This window comes from Phasianus colchicus, chromosome 1 (genome assembly GCF_987193195.1).
Source record: "Phasianus colchicus chromosome 1, bPhaCol1.hap1.1, whole genome shotgun sequence".
NCBI classification, from domain to species: Eukaryota; Metazoa; Chordata; class Aves; order Galliformes; family Phasianidae; genus Phasianus; species Phasianus colchicus.
This window is the reverse complement of record NC_143436.1, coordinates 80,730,323-80,745,223: the sequence shown is the minus strand read 5'-3', so window position 1 is coordinate 80,745,223 and position 14,901 is coordinate 80,730,323. Positions and strand designations below refer to the sequence as shown.

Here is a 14,901-nt window from a genome sequence, read left to right as displayed (position 1 = left end):
AAGCAGCTGCAAAACTCCAGCTGTGCAGGTCTGTGGAAAAAACAAGCATTGGCCGTTGACTGCTTGACGCTCTACCTGCAAGGCTGGACCAGATGTGTGAGTATTTTGTATATTATGTTCTTTGCTTCTCTGAAGAAGGAAGCAAGGAAGGCTTCCAGTAAAATTTGTAGAGAGTCTTTTAAAATCTTTTATTGCATTTCAGTGAACAGGCTCCAGAACTTTAAAACTTGTCCACTTTTTTTTTTCAATTACACAGAAAGAGCTCTCATGATAGATATTATCTCTGTGGCAAAATTTGATTTCCTTAGAACTTTAGAGCTTCCCAGCTAAATCAGAAGCATCACAGAAAATGCTACTTATGGGACAAGGAGTCTTTGCTATTTTGAACTGAGTCCATTGTTGAAAGAAATAAATATGTCCAGATGTACCATCTCCTAAAAGTCACAGTACAAAAGTAGAGATTCGGAACCAAAGTACAATGGCTACAAACAATCTTTAATTCATGCAAAGTTACGATAACCAAGAGACTATAAACTTTATGGTTTGGTAAATTGGCTGCAATCTGCATCCCTAGAGGAGAGGGGAACTGAGATCAGCATGGTGACGAATATAACTGAGGGCCCCACAGATCACTTGTAGTCTGAAATGAAAATCAGGCCAGACCAGATGTAGCTACATTTATTGCTGCGCTGTGGATCAGAAAATGTTAAGAAGAAAACAAAGAGAACGAGGATTTCCAAGCATAAAACAAAGATATTTCCAAGCATATTAGCAGGCAGTCTCATGGAATGATTCTATCAGTCTTGAGGCCGCAGTGCCTGGCAAGCCGTGAAATACTGATCTTCTCTTTTTGTTTTTACCAGCACGGCTTGATATATATATGACCCAAGGCTGACATCTAGTGGAAAGAAGTCACAGGACTTTTCTTCCCAGGCGCGGATTTCTCGGTGCCTTGGAACTTTAGAGGTGTTTTGCTCTTTTTTTTTTTTATTATTATTATTTTTTTTCCCCAGAAGTCATGCTAAATGTCACACTAAGTGGATTTTCCTGGGCAGGAAAGCAAAACGAGATGCTCATTGGCACTCCGGCTAAGCGTGGATCTTGTCTCATTTGTAACAAGTCTATTGGTAGCTGAATGCCAGAAGCTTCACAGTGCTGTCCAAAGCTCCAACGGCAGGATTTTAAAAAAGGCTTTAAAAGACAATGCTCTGGATGATCGTGCCTAGTAGAGTTTGGGTAGAGCACCCGGAACACATTCTCATAGCAGAATAAATGTTCACTTCAGCTGCAGAAATGCTGTGTTGTTGGATTTAGATCTGCAGTTCTGGATCACAGCAGCCCCTTGGAGAACAACCCCTGAGGCTGCAGTGCTGCACAGCCTGCAGTTCTCTCCATCCTTTGGCTCACTCACTGCCTGTGCTGTGCTGGTTGGGCTGGGAGGATAAGGCTGGTAGGACTGAAGGAATGTTTGCACAAGACTCTGCTTCAATTTCTGCACCTGGTATCACATGCTTACGGGGAAAAAAAGCACCTCCGTTTTCAGTTAGTTATAAATATAAGTTTCAAGCTCTCATGCTTTCATGGAAGAATTGAAAACATGAACCCCAAACACAAAAAAACAATGAAGGACAAATAAAACTGTCCAGTGTTTACTTTTCATATCTTGCAAATTTAAGTCAATATCATAAATCCGCTGGCACCTCAGAGCTGGTTTGTAATGCTCAGCAATAGAGGGGGAGGGAAGCACAGAGAAGGCTCACCAGTTCCCAGGCACAGGAAGAGAGAGGGCAAACAGAACTCCTGGAGGTGGCTGGGGGAACAAAGCCCAGGGTCACGAGAGTGTAAAAATGGTAGAAGGCAGGCTTTCCTTATTCACTATTGATTGAAGGGGAGCTGGACTAGATGATCTTTACAGATCAACTCAAACTATTCTATGATTCTGTATTGTAGGAAGCAAAACATGTCTCCTCCACATATTGGGATAAAGATACAAGGCTCTGTAGCTGCAGGCTGTAACCATTTGCCTTGTCTGTGGATCATCATCTTGAGCGGTGTTTGTAGCACATATAGGAGTAAACTGCCTGCAGACTTGAAAACAAAGCTTTTGTTGGCCACAAACAGGTAAACACAACAAATCTATGCAGAAATACTGTTACATCCCTAGGGGAATGCACAGCCCTCAGCCACTGCTGAAGAGCACAGTTCCAGTCCTCCTTCACAGGCAATTGCTATGTAGACAAGGTGAAGCTCTTTTTTTTTGGAATGATCTGATAACAAAACATCAGTGTTATACAAACAGTACAAAGTTTATTGCAGGATTGAGCTTTAATCTCTTGTGGTTGCTTATTGACAACAGAAAAATTAGAAGATCAGTGAAAAGGCCTTCTCTGCATTCTGTTCATAAGCTGCCTTGAAACAGAGGATCTCACTGCTGCTCTTTCTAAAACCCAACGTAAGTCTTAAATGAGAGCCAGCAAGGATTGGGTCTGGGTTGCTTAAAATTCCCATTTATTCTGCTTGATTTATCTTTTAGTGCTTCCTGATTTTGGCTTTCCTAAGCACAGGAAGAGCAAAAATCATGATGTGTGATTTATGGTATATCAAGATATATGGTACATGAAATCTAGTGCTGTCAGATGTGGTTGAATGTCATGAAAACTTATGGAGACGGGTTGGGAGACTTTCACCACCTGACACCAGATACCTGCCAGGAGAGACAAAACACTGAAGAAATCAGTCAGGCTTCTTTTTTCAGGGATTCCCTCATCTTTGACTTTTTGCTAGCAGAGAATTAAGCCCTAATTTTCAAGTGTACACACTTGAATATATATATATAGTGTATATATATATATATATATATATATATATATAGTATATAGTGTTACAGGTTGGGTTAATGTAATGAATCCACAACTATACCTATGTCAGGAGCGCACAACCTCAGAATCGTGGGATGGGTTTTGGTGAAGCTTGCAGACCTGGTAATCTGCTGTGGGAGGCCAATCTGGAAACTAGGATATTTACTTTTTCCTGTACGTTTGTAGAGAAATCAGATCAAAAACACAGGTGTTTTAAAACTTCATGCTTTTGTATACCTTGAATAATACCTATTTAATGAGAGCCATGGAAGTAACTGCAACAAACAATACAGAAGATTGACTTTGTCTTATATTCTTTATATGTTTCCTTGCATATGGGTACAGTTGGCTAAAACATGAATTTGCATAGTTTTTAGACCTGGCTAGATCACAAGTATGTAAGTGCAGGCATTTAATAGTCATAATAATTCTGCCAGTTTGCTGAGACATCTGGGCCACACAATGTCTCTTCTAGTCCCTGAAAGATTGAGGGCAATACTTAGAATTATTTTTCCTGTTGTGGAATTTGGTTTTTGTGAGTGCTAAGATTGTCTGAATTTTGCATGCTTCCTTTCTAGTGTGTATCTGTGCTCTAGTATGCAATGCAGCCCAGAAGGTATTTGTTACAAAAGAGAACCAAAGATCTGTAGAAAATACTTTGTGTTTTTTCCCCAGCTATGACCTTGACAATGAGTATGGACATAGTTTTGCAATGTGTTCATGCTGGAGCAGGATAGATGTAGACTCTGTATTTACATGCTTCTGAATTTTATGGGCTTGCACTTAGTCACTGCTCTCCATAACTAATTGTTTGGTCAGGCAGCCATCCTGAGGGAATCCAGCAAATGATGTTATGGGACTGCCTTTGAAAATTACTGGAATAAATAATCCAGATAGCTTTAAGATGGAATTTATGATGAAATTAGATAACTGCTGTGTCTTAAAATAGCGAGGGACTTCAAGTGTCCTCTTTTAGGCTTGTGTATATTAAGACAGAATGAAGAGAGGCATAAAGATGCAAGCTTCTTCCTACCCTTACATCTGCATCTGCCAGTTTTCTCTATAGCAGAGGACAGACAGCAAGATTTGCCTGCAATTAGATAAAATAGTTATTTGTACTGGGTAATCATAGCCTGAATAAGGGATAACTGGAGTTGGAAAGAAGTTCTGATTCAAGAGGAATCTCAACAGGCTAAGGACTGGAGTCTGCTCTTAGCTCCTGTAATTTTGTGGAGCTTCTTGAGGTCATCACACTTGCAAGATTAAGACTTTACATTTTAGGAAATGCCCAAATAAGTATCAGCCATGTAAATGATTGTATGTGGGAGACAGAACATACCACAGACCAAGTTCAGCAAGCAGATATATCTTGATGACTCAGATATATCTTTCAAAATCATTTTGTGTGGGAGGTTGGATTAGCTGACTTAAGTCCCTTATTTTTGCTAACTCTGCCACAATTCTGTGACAACTAAGCAGATGTTTATGTCATTTGGGGCTTATTTTTCAAAACAGATCAGAGCAAACTCAACATGTCGCCTTGAGACTCTAAACTTGCATAAGAGCAATCTCATCAGTATTTTGGGACACAAGTACAGGATATTTAGGATGTTATGCAGATGAATTAAATGTGTCCAGGGGCCAGTGTCAAGTGAAGCAGTACTACCTCAAGATAATCCTGATCATGAGAGCTGCCTCAGTCATCCTCTTTATTCCCAATAGGAATGTTTCCTGACTATTAGGGCAACAGGGCATTTATTAGTCACCCAAACATATTGCAGACCAGCATGTGGTTGGTGTGTGATGTCTGTCCCTTGCCAGTTATGTATTTGGCACAGAAGGCCAAATAGAAAGGAAAAAGCTACAAGACAAAGGGGACCAAGGTTTTCATTAAATGACACTGGTGTTTCTGGAAGACAGAACAACAGTTCAAGAATCTAATTTCCATGTTATTCTTTACTCCAGGGTTTCCAGAGCATCTCTGTGCAATGGCTATGGTGTGTCTGTTGGACTTTGAAGCTTATGCTGAAAAATATTTACCTAAGATTGCTTGGGATTTCTTTGCAGCGGGAGCAGATGAGTGTAGCACCCGAGATGAAAACATCCTGGCATATAAAAGGTAATGGCAGGAAGAAGTGGGGTTGTTGTGCTGAAATTTTTAAACTATGTTTGTGTACAAGTGTTTGGATTTCATACGCAAAGATTCCTAACGCCTTGCCTGCCCTTATCTGAGTAATGTATGCTGTATGCTATGATGCTAGCCTCCATAAGGCTCAAATTGCATAAGACACAAGGGATGCTGAGGATGCAGGCAAATGGTGTGGCATGGTGTGCTTGATATGGTATGACAGGAAAGGGAATGTGTGGCTACAACAGAATGTGATGCAATGTGTAGCATGTGGCCAATTGCAGGAAGCCTACATGCAAGTAGTGTGAGATTCGGAAAACATGCTGTGGACACTGAAGTCAGTAGAACGTACAGTGAATACAGGCATGATTGCTAAGTGAAAGACAGAGACCTGGGACTTGGCTGCAAGTAGAAATAATCTGTGGGATGGACAATAGGAGAACAAGGGAGGTAAACCGTGGCAGTCTGAAGTGGGAGTGTAAAAATGAAGTACTGTGACGAGTGGGCAAGAGTATGGGATTAATGACAGGTGGTAGTGGCAGAAGTACTAGCTGAATTGACCTCTGAAAGCAAGACAATGGATGAAGTGCCTTTTTATATGCTGATTTCTTTATTAGCTCTGATTGCTGCATTTCAATCGGTAAATGTAGACCTAGTTTCCATACAGCTTCAGAAGCAGAAAAGCCACCAGGCAGTTACCATCCTGAAGGGTGTTTTATTTCTGTTGCCTTAAAGGATTCGTTTTCGGCCACGTATGCTGCGAGACGTATCTATGCTGGACACTAGGACTAAAATCCTGGGGACTGAAATCAGCTTTCCAGTAGGAATTGCCCCAACTGGCTTCCACCAGCTAGCATGTCCTGATGGAGAGAAAAGCACAGCCAGAGGTACTCTTCTGCTTTGCTATTATGTAATTTGTGAAATAAAATAAAAAAATAAAATAAAACAATACTGTTTTTTCCAGCTTCACAGGTGAGAAGCTGTTAGGATAGTTTGAAGTATGACTGAGCAAAGTGCTCAGATTCCAAAGGGCAAACCTTATTTCACCCTTGTTTATGAATGACCACAGAGTGCATGAGAAGCCATGTATTGCTGCACTTCTTCAGCTGCCACTGTTAACAGATCAGTCCTATATTGCTTCTGAGTCAGAGACTGTGGACACGTTGTTGGGCTACGCAGGTCTTCAGTGTCAGGGGCTTTAGGTAGGACATAAAGTGATGGACAAGACTCAGCCTGCATATTCCTCAGTGCTGATCAGAACAGTGTCAGCCTTGGAGAAAAGCAGGGTGTCTCAGTTTAATCATATGTTAAGTTTAGAGAGCAACAAGTGTTTTTTTTTCTCCTGTGTGCATTTCTGTGTACACTGAGAGCATTTGTATGTGCATTCCTACAAGGAAGCAGACATGAGGATGAAGGCCCTGTTTTTTAAAAAATTACTTAAATCATAGAATCATAGAATGTCTTAAGTCAGAAGGGATCTTTAAAAATCATCCATTTTCAATTCCCCCTGCTATGGACATGGACACCTCCCACCTGGTCAGGCTGGCCAGGGCTCTATCTAACCTGGCCTTGAACACCCATAGCTTCTCTGGACAGCCTGTGCCAGTGCCTCAGAATGTTCTGAGTAAAGAATTTCTCCCTAACATCTAAGCTAAATCTCCCCTCTTTTAGTTTAATACTACTCTTGTTTTCTATCTTGTTTTCTATCACTATCAGCTTGTGTAAAAATCATCCTTTTATGTACTGGCAGGTCACAATGAGCTCTCCCCACAGCCTTCTATTCTCCAGGATGATCAAGCCCAGCTACCTTAACCTTTCCTCATAGGAGAGGTGCTCCAACCCTCTAATCATCTTCATGGCCCTTCTCTGAACCTGCTCCAATGACTCCTAATCCTTCCTGTACTGGGAGACCCAGGTCTGGATGCAGTACTGCAGATGGATCCTCTCCAGGGCAGAGAGTTTACTAAGTTTGAGAAATGAAAGCAACAGTTGGTAATTTACCTTAACTCCCTAACCGTGATCCTACAACAGCATGTGGCAAAGTCAGCTGTTTTTAATGTCTGAGATGTATTTGCCAGCTGTCAGATCTTTATCTTTGGTAGGATATACAAACAACAGGTTCAGGTTTTCTCTGTAAACAATGTACAAAAAGCAAATCATAGCCATTGTCTGGCAGCGATGCTCAAGTGACCTTCATTCTGATTATTTTTCAATACCTCGCAAAGCGGCCAAAGCGATGGGCACCTGTTACATTGCCAGCACCTACTCTACCTGTTCTCTGGAAGAGATTGCTGCAGCTGCTCCTGGTGGCTTTCGGTGGTTCCAGCTCTATATCCACCGCAACAGGGCAGTCTCTAGGCAATTGGTCCAACAGGCAGAGGCCTTGGGCTTCCAGGGCCTCGTCCTTACCGCGGATCTGCCCTACACTGGCAAAAGGCGCAATGATGTCCGTAATGGCTTCCAACTTCCTCCCCACATGAAACTGAAGAACTTGGAGGGAGCCTTTGAGGTTTGTGAAATGATCTCCTTCTTTCATTCCTTGTGCTGGTGTGTACCACATGAGACAAAACCACTGGGTAACTGCTGCTTCGGTATCTGCTGCGTCTTGGACATATCTTCTCCCCTCCTTTTTCTGCAGCCTTCTAGCTTGACCTCCTGCCAGCCTGGCTACTGGCTCTAAGATCCCAGTGCAGCTTCCTCAAAGACACTGATTTTCATCCTCATTGTTGTCATCTAGTAATGCACGCTTTACGACACTGTTAAACATGATTGCTAGAGGTTTAACTAATCTCTTCTAGGGCAGGGGAAGACTTCAAATCTCTGTGTTGTTACAGTTCAGATGAGGTTTCGTTCTGTTTCACGGCTGTAGGGAAATGACCGATCTGAGTACGGACTGCCACCCAACAGCCTGGATCCTTCGGTCACCTGGGATGATATCTACTGGCTGCGGAGCCTGACTCACCTGCCCATCATCATCAAAGGGATCTTGACAAAAGAAGATGCAGAGCTCGCAGTGAGGCATGGAGTTCAGGGAATTATCGTGTCCAACCATGGTGGAAGGCAACTGGATGGAGCACCTGCCACTGTAAGTGAGAAAATGGATGTCCTGTGAGTACTGTGTGCATGTTTGTGCTAACTTGGCTACTGGCACACAAATCTTATTAAATGTGCTTCTGGTAGACTCATGTGTTGCACATCTGTGGACATATGCAGATGTACTATAGATTTAAACAACTGAGGTGCTTGCCTTGACATGGGCTGCCTACTCAAGTATTTCCTTATTGTCTCAGGAAGGCTCTTTAACCATCACTGAGCTCCCATTACTGTAGCAAAACTGCTGGCCTAACTAAATAAAAATTTTCATCATGAGCTGATGCAGCGCATACATGTTCTTCTTACACTGCATCAAAAATAAAACAAAGCTCTGGAACCAAAAATGTGTAAATGAGAGAATGATGTACTCTCATTGTTCACATATGCCAAAATATGCACAAACAGTGTAACTAGATTTAGTGAGATAGCTGTTTGCATCCTTGCAGACTCAGGTCTAATTAGGAATCCTGACTTCATGAAGCCAGGGAAAAAAAAAAGGGGTAATTTATCCAGAGAAAAATTCTCCCTCTTTTTAATCTATACAAAGAAATAATACTTTTTGGACTTATGTATACTTCACTGCTTTAATTTGGTTTCCATTTTTCCAACTGTTCTTAATTTACATGTCTGTATTGCACAGTATCATACTCTGTATGTTTTTGTTTTGTTTTGTTTTCCTCTGTAAAAGAAAACTAGTGCCAGGAAATTCTCTTTTATGTTGAGGGTGATAATAATAAATTTTCAAAATGTTATAGACATAATAATGGAAATGATGTCCAAGTTTCTTACATTCATAGACAAAACAGTAGATATTTCGTTCAGCACTCCTCTGGTACCAAATCTGGCAACAGAGGCTACTGCCAGTGCTCTCGGTGAGCTACTCTTGGAAAATTTCATCCCCCAAAATTTTCAGCTTGAAATTCTGAAAAGTGATGACCAATTGGAAAAATCTATTTGGTGATCTTAGATGTAGCTGCTTTCATTAAGAAGATGAGAATCAAGGAAGAGAATGTAAGAGACTGAAGAAAAGAGATCTTTGAGTTTGCTGTGGAGGGCTAGTTGTGTTTTGTGCATGGTCATGCCACTGTGATAGTGCCTTTGGGACTGCATGGTACTGCTCTGTGCTACTAGCCTAGCACATCAGAAAAGACCTCAGGGAATCAAGAGACGTAGCTTGAAGGAAACAGTATATTGACCGTGCTGAATAGCAAATGAAATCCTTCGTAGCTGCTTTATGGGTTTTCAGGAGGCTTTCTACAGGTGGTCACTAGGATTAGGATGAAATGTGAGTTTGGCAATTTAGACAGTTGTAGAGAGAAGTCTAACACTCTTTTTACAGTCATATAATTCATCATTGTCTCAAATGAAACTAAGATACTAAAAAATATTATTTCTATTGAAATTTATTGTTTAAATCTCAAAAAAAAAAAAAAATCAAAATCAAGTGAAAATGTTACTTTTTCATATATCGGAAGTGCTAGCAAAGAATGTCCATATAAACAAAACTATCTGGCAAATAAGCAAGGACAAGCACTGTATTGTACAGTTTTTGGTACTGAGTTATTTATGATGCATTTCCATATTTCATTTTGAGAGCTTATTCTGTTCTAGTATATCTGTCTGTCTGTGTGGGATATCACGTCTTTGTCTTGAACCCAAAAGATGAGCCTAAGTTGCAAATGGCTTCTTTTTTCCAGATAGATGCTCTGGTTGAAGTTGTGGAGGCAGTACGAGGCAGAGTTGAAGTTTATTTAGATGGTGGTATACGGAAAGGAAGCGATGTATTGAAAGCACTGGCATTGGGAGCCAAATGCGTCTTTATTGGAAGACCAGCTTTATGGGGTCTGGCTTACAAGGTGAGTAAGGAGGTTTGAGTCTGCATCAAGGAATCACAGAATCATAGAACAGTTGGTGTTGGCGGGTCCCTCTGGGTCCATCTGATCTAATCCCTACTCCAACAGGAACATGTAGAGCAGGGTGCCCAGGGCCACATCCAGGTAGCTTCTGGAGATCTTATTGAACCTAATGAGATCCAACAAGACCAAGTGCAAGATGTTGCTCTTGGGTCAGGACAACTCCAAATATGGTTACTGAATGGGAGAAAAACTCCTTGAGAGCAGCTCTGTGGAGGAGGACTTGGGGATCCTGGTGGATAAAAAGCTGGACGTGAGCCAGCAGTGTGTACTTGCAGCCCAGAAAGCCAACTACATGGGATCCACCTAAAGAGGGGTGGCCAGCAGAAGGAGGGAGGTGTTTGTCCCCCTCTGCTCTGTCCTTGTGAAGCTCTACCTGAAGTGAGGCCCTCAATATTAGAAAGACGTGACATTGTTGAAGTAGCTCCAAAGGAAGGCCAGGAAGATGACCTGAGGCTGGAGTACATCTCCTGTGAAGAAAGGTTGAGGGAGGTGGACTAATTCAGCTTTGAGAAGAGAAGGCTGTGGGGAAACCTCATTGCAGACTTTCAGTACTTGAGTCATTTGCACAGCACAGAAGTGCTTTGTGGTGGTCAGAGGGGCACCAGTTTGTGTCCATCGCCTGGCACTGGACACCACTGAGAAGAGCCTGGCTCTACCTGCACTGAACCCTCTCCTCAGGCACTTATATACACTGATGAGATTCCCTTGAGTCTTCTCTATGCTAAACAGTCCCAGGTTGCATGTCTACTATCCTCAAACTCCCTAGACTCCATAGGTGTTATTGGACGGTCATTTAGAAACAGTTCAATCTTATGTATTTTTTTGTTTTTGTTGGATTTTAAGTGGCATTGCTACAAATTGAATCAAACATAGACACTTTGTTTCATTTAAAAGCACACTGGATTTTATGATTTAAAATATGATTTTGAAGCCGATAGAATCGTTCTTTGGGCCTTGATTTCTTGGCATTGAAGATTGATGTTAAAATACTGTAGGAATCAGGACCATTTGAAAGCTGGAGGCAGGCTTATCTGCCATAAAAATGAGTATGAAAATTTTTTATGCTGCCAGCTAACTCAAAAACAATATATGGTTTTGATACAGAAATTTCATAGTGGTGTTATAGATTCTTTAGAAATACACATGGAACGTTTTTTTCCACTGATACTTAGAGCATTTTGGACAAGACAGAGCACAGCTTAAGTCCTGTAGGTTACTAAGTGTACCACTACTGTCTCAGTTCCAGTTTTGTTGCTTCTTAACTACTAGCATATTGCTATGATCCAGAATCATGAATCAGGCTTCTGATGCAGAAAGTTAACATTGACATAATATTTAACATAGAGTTATAAGTATAAAATTAACAGAAATATAAATATAAATAATACAAAGTTAATATAAAGTTAAAATAATATTTAAAATGTAACTATACAGGTGTTATTTGCTTTGATAAGCTTTGGCTTTTTAGCTTATGAATTGCAGCTTTAAAGCTTTATCTTGAGAAGGAAAAACAGCATTTTTATGATCTAGATATATTTTGTGTCTTTGAAACGAGATTTCCATTCAGTAGTGTGATTACTGTGACTTTAAGTAAGAAATCACTTGAGTCTTGCAAGAAATCTGAAATAGGTGTCAGCTCTCTTTCTTTTGCCAGTAAACAATGAAAAAATGGCCCGTCATTGAGTCATATGGTCATAGAATCATTAAAGTTGGAAAAGACCTCTAATGTCATCATGTCCAACCCATCATCACCACGACCACTAAATCATGTCCCTCAGTGCCACCTCTACACATTTCTTGAACACCTCCAGAGACGGTAACTCCACCACCTCTCTGAGCAGCCTGTGCCAGTGCCTCACCACACTTTCCAAGAACAAATGTTTCCTAATACCAAAATGAACTTCCCCTGGTGCAGCTTAAGGCCATTCTCTCTTGTCCTATCACTGTTACCTGGGAGAAGAGGGTGACCCCCACCTCACCACCACCTCCCTTCAGGTAGCTGTAGTGAACAATAAGGTCTTCCCTGAGCCTCTTCTTCTCCAGACTGAACAATCCCAGCTCCCTCAGTCACTCCCCATAAAACTTGTGCTTCATTGCCGTCCTCTGCACACACTCCAGGGCCTTGATGTCCTTCTTGTAGTGATGGGCCCAAAACTGAGCACAGTACTTGAGGTGTAGCCTCATGCTGCTGTGATTTGCCTACCTATATTTTTCAATAATGCAAACAGGCAAGAGATGGGATTTGTTTTTATAGTTCAGTGTTTATTATTATATTCCTTAGAGTATTTCTAAAAATGTTTTTCAGTGGCATTATCCTAGCATACAAAAGAGAGAGGACATATGAAAGCTGTGACATAGGCTGCACCCAAAGCATTATTCTTTGCAAGAAATAAAAAATTAAAAATATACCTGACTAAATTAAATTTTTTAAAGCTTTATCATATGTGAAACTCTCATTACATCATAAAATACTGTCAGCATTGCAAGACTTGACATTTTAAAACAAGCCCACTGGTGGAGGTTAGCTGAAAACTAAAAAAAACTCTAACAGCTAGAAAATGTCAGAAGTGATAAACAACTTTGTTTTCCTTTCCTGTTCAGATGTATCCCAAAAGAAAAAAATCTGAATTAATCTATGATGAGCTGAGCACATCCAGCATATCATTTTAATCATTCATCTGCTTGAGAGACAGGAATTGGCACTGCCTTGAGGGACTGTCCCAGTTCTCATTGTGCAAGCATCCTGCAGTACTGCTCTGTGCCAGTGCTTTTTGCCCTGACTGTTTTCTTTGTTAGAGCAGGGTGAAGAAGGTCTTCAAGATGTTCTGAGGATTCTGCATGATGAGTTTCGTTTGTCAATGGCCTTAGCTGGTAAGCATTTGGCAGGTGGTTTGTAATTGGTGACACAGAAGTTTGGCACACAACTGGAGCTCCATGTGCAAGGCATCTAAAATCATAAGCCTGATGGTCACAGAAAAGGAATCCATGTGAAATGAAATTGTGCTGGTTCTGGTTGTTATATTTAAGATGATGCTTTAGCTCCTGCAAAACTATTTTGCATCTGAGGTGTCACAGCAATGATGTTTACAAGGAAGTACATTAAAGCAGATTTCTGGTCAAATTTAAACTAATAAAATGTAAAACTGCTAAATAGAGCTGAGCAAAAGTTGGGATTTCTGTTTTGATGGGAACAGTACTGTTGTCCAGTATTTCTTTTTTCTTTCTTTCTTTTTTTTTTTTTGACACATGAAAAATTCAGAAAAAAACGGATTTTTTTCTGTCTATTACAGAATATGGCCTATATATACAGGTTCTAATCTATGCATTCCACATGCTTAAAATCCTCTGTCTCTCCTCAGAGATTTTACTGTTGTCCCTATTCAGTTTCTCAGCTGTGCTCCCACCTCTATCTGCCATGTTTGACCCCGTGTTGAAAAGCAAATTTGCACAGTCTGGATTCCAGTTATGTACATGAACAAGTAGAGCAATAGGTTCCAGTGCAGAAGTATTTAAACATCAACAAAAAGGTCCTGTTGCAATTCTAATAATGTTTTAAAGAATTTCATTTTTTCAGTGACTGTAAACTCAATTGGGCAGCAATGCTGACTAGAAGACTGAGATTGAAATCCCACTGGAGGTTTCTTCATAGTCTGCTTTTTGGGTGGCTACTTTTTCACTAGTAAAGATTACTACAGGTTTTTTCCAAAAGGCTTTTATACTTGCAAATGGGCACCAAACTCATGAAGAGTGGTTGGTTGGGGCTTTTTGGAAGGACTGTGCAATTCTACTCAGATTTGACCAAATGAAACAACACTGTAAATCTCCGTTTCCAGTCACTTGACTCTCAGCCCTCTGTCCTTTCTGTCTTCTTTCACTTTTGGCTGAATCACATAGTTCCCTGACCATATTGGGGTGAAGATTTTTTAATTTTATTTTTATTTTTTTACCATGTACAGCTCTTCTTGTGTTGGAAGCCCAGTGCATAACCTCATGCCATTGAGTGACAGGGTCCTGAGCAGTTGAGATGCCAACCTGTCCACACACAGTTCACACAAGATGAGGCCTATAGGCTATGAGTCAGAGACGTTTTATCCGCAGACCTTTCTCTCTCACTAATGTGTTTCATTTCTTCATCTATTTCAGGCTGTGCCAGCATCTCAGAAATTGGCCAAGACCTGGTTCAGTTTTCAAAGCTGTAAACAGTCTCCTGCAACACCTGAGCATAAGAAGCCAATGACTGAGGTTCCACAACAGACTGAAGAGAGAGAAAGAAGTGAAAATATTGAGTATATAACATGACTGAGAAGGACTTCAGGAAACTCTTGAGGCTATTAGGAAAGGCTCTCTGTATTAGCAGCAATCACTATTTGCTTTTTTGAGACCAGTGTGTTCTTTAACACTTCAGACAGATGATACCCGTTTAAATACATATCATTTAAAGTGACTATTCCCTGACATTATCTGCGTTGGGCATTACTCCCAAAATCGGTTCTGTCTGGCAGCCAGATTGCAGCTCAAGCTACATACTTCTCTACTCCAGGAAGTATTGTGGCTGTATCTTCCATCGCCTGGGTTTTCTTGGAAGAATTCATAGCAGATACGGAAGCTAGATAAATCAGATAACAGACACTGTATCTCCCCTTTAAGGTGGAGTAGGTATTGTCTTCTTCTGAATGTAGAGAAACAAAGTGATTAGTGACCAAAGCAATGGGCTCTGCTCCTATGCAGATGGTTAATACGGTCTGTACACTTGTCAGAACAGTGGATGCACACATCTTCCAAGTACAGCATAAGTTTGTGGCATTGCATAAATGTATCAAATAAATGGATCAGATGTTCCTGGCTTCCTGGTCTTTTTGCCTATGGATGAGCTATTGCAGATAGGTAGGAGCTGCTGGTACCACCT

General features: G+C 40.9%; 1 protein-coding gene across 2 annotated transcripts; it reads left to right on the top strand.

Annotated features, from left to right (window-relative positions):
- Nucleotides 1-4,831: 4,831 nt before the first annotated feature.
- On the top strand, nucleotides 4,832-14,822 carry HAO2 (hydroxyacid oxidase 2). 2 transcript variants are annotated; one of them, XM_090134465.1, is made up of 7 exons: nucleotides 4,832-4,977; nucleotides 5,722-5,873; nucleotides 7,212-7,495; nucleotides 7,856-8,071; nucleotides 9,777-9,935; nucleotides 12,792-12,866; nucleotides 14,139-14,822. In XM_090134465.1, exons 1-6 carry the CDS (start codon nucleotides 4,847-4,849, stop codon nucleotides 12,822-12,824), a joined length of 975 nt encoding a protein of 324 aa, XP_089990591.1. In that variant the 5' UTR covers nucleotides 4,832-4,846; the 3' UTR covers nucleotides 12,825-12,866; nucleotides 14,139-14,822. The 2 variants fall into 2 exon arrangements, with proteins under 2 accessions (XP_089990591.1, XP_031468950.1); XM_031613090.2 differs by having other exon boundaries at nucleotides 12,797-12,866; nucleotides 14,139-14,821.
- Nucleotides 14,823-14,901: the final 79 nt, after the last annotated feature.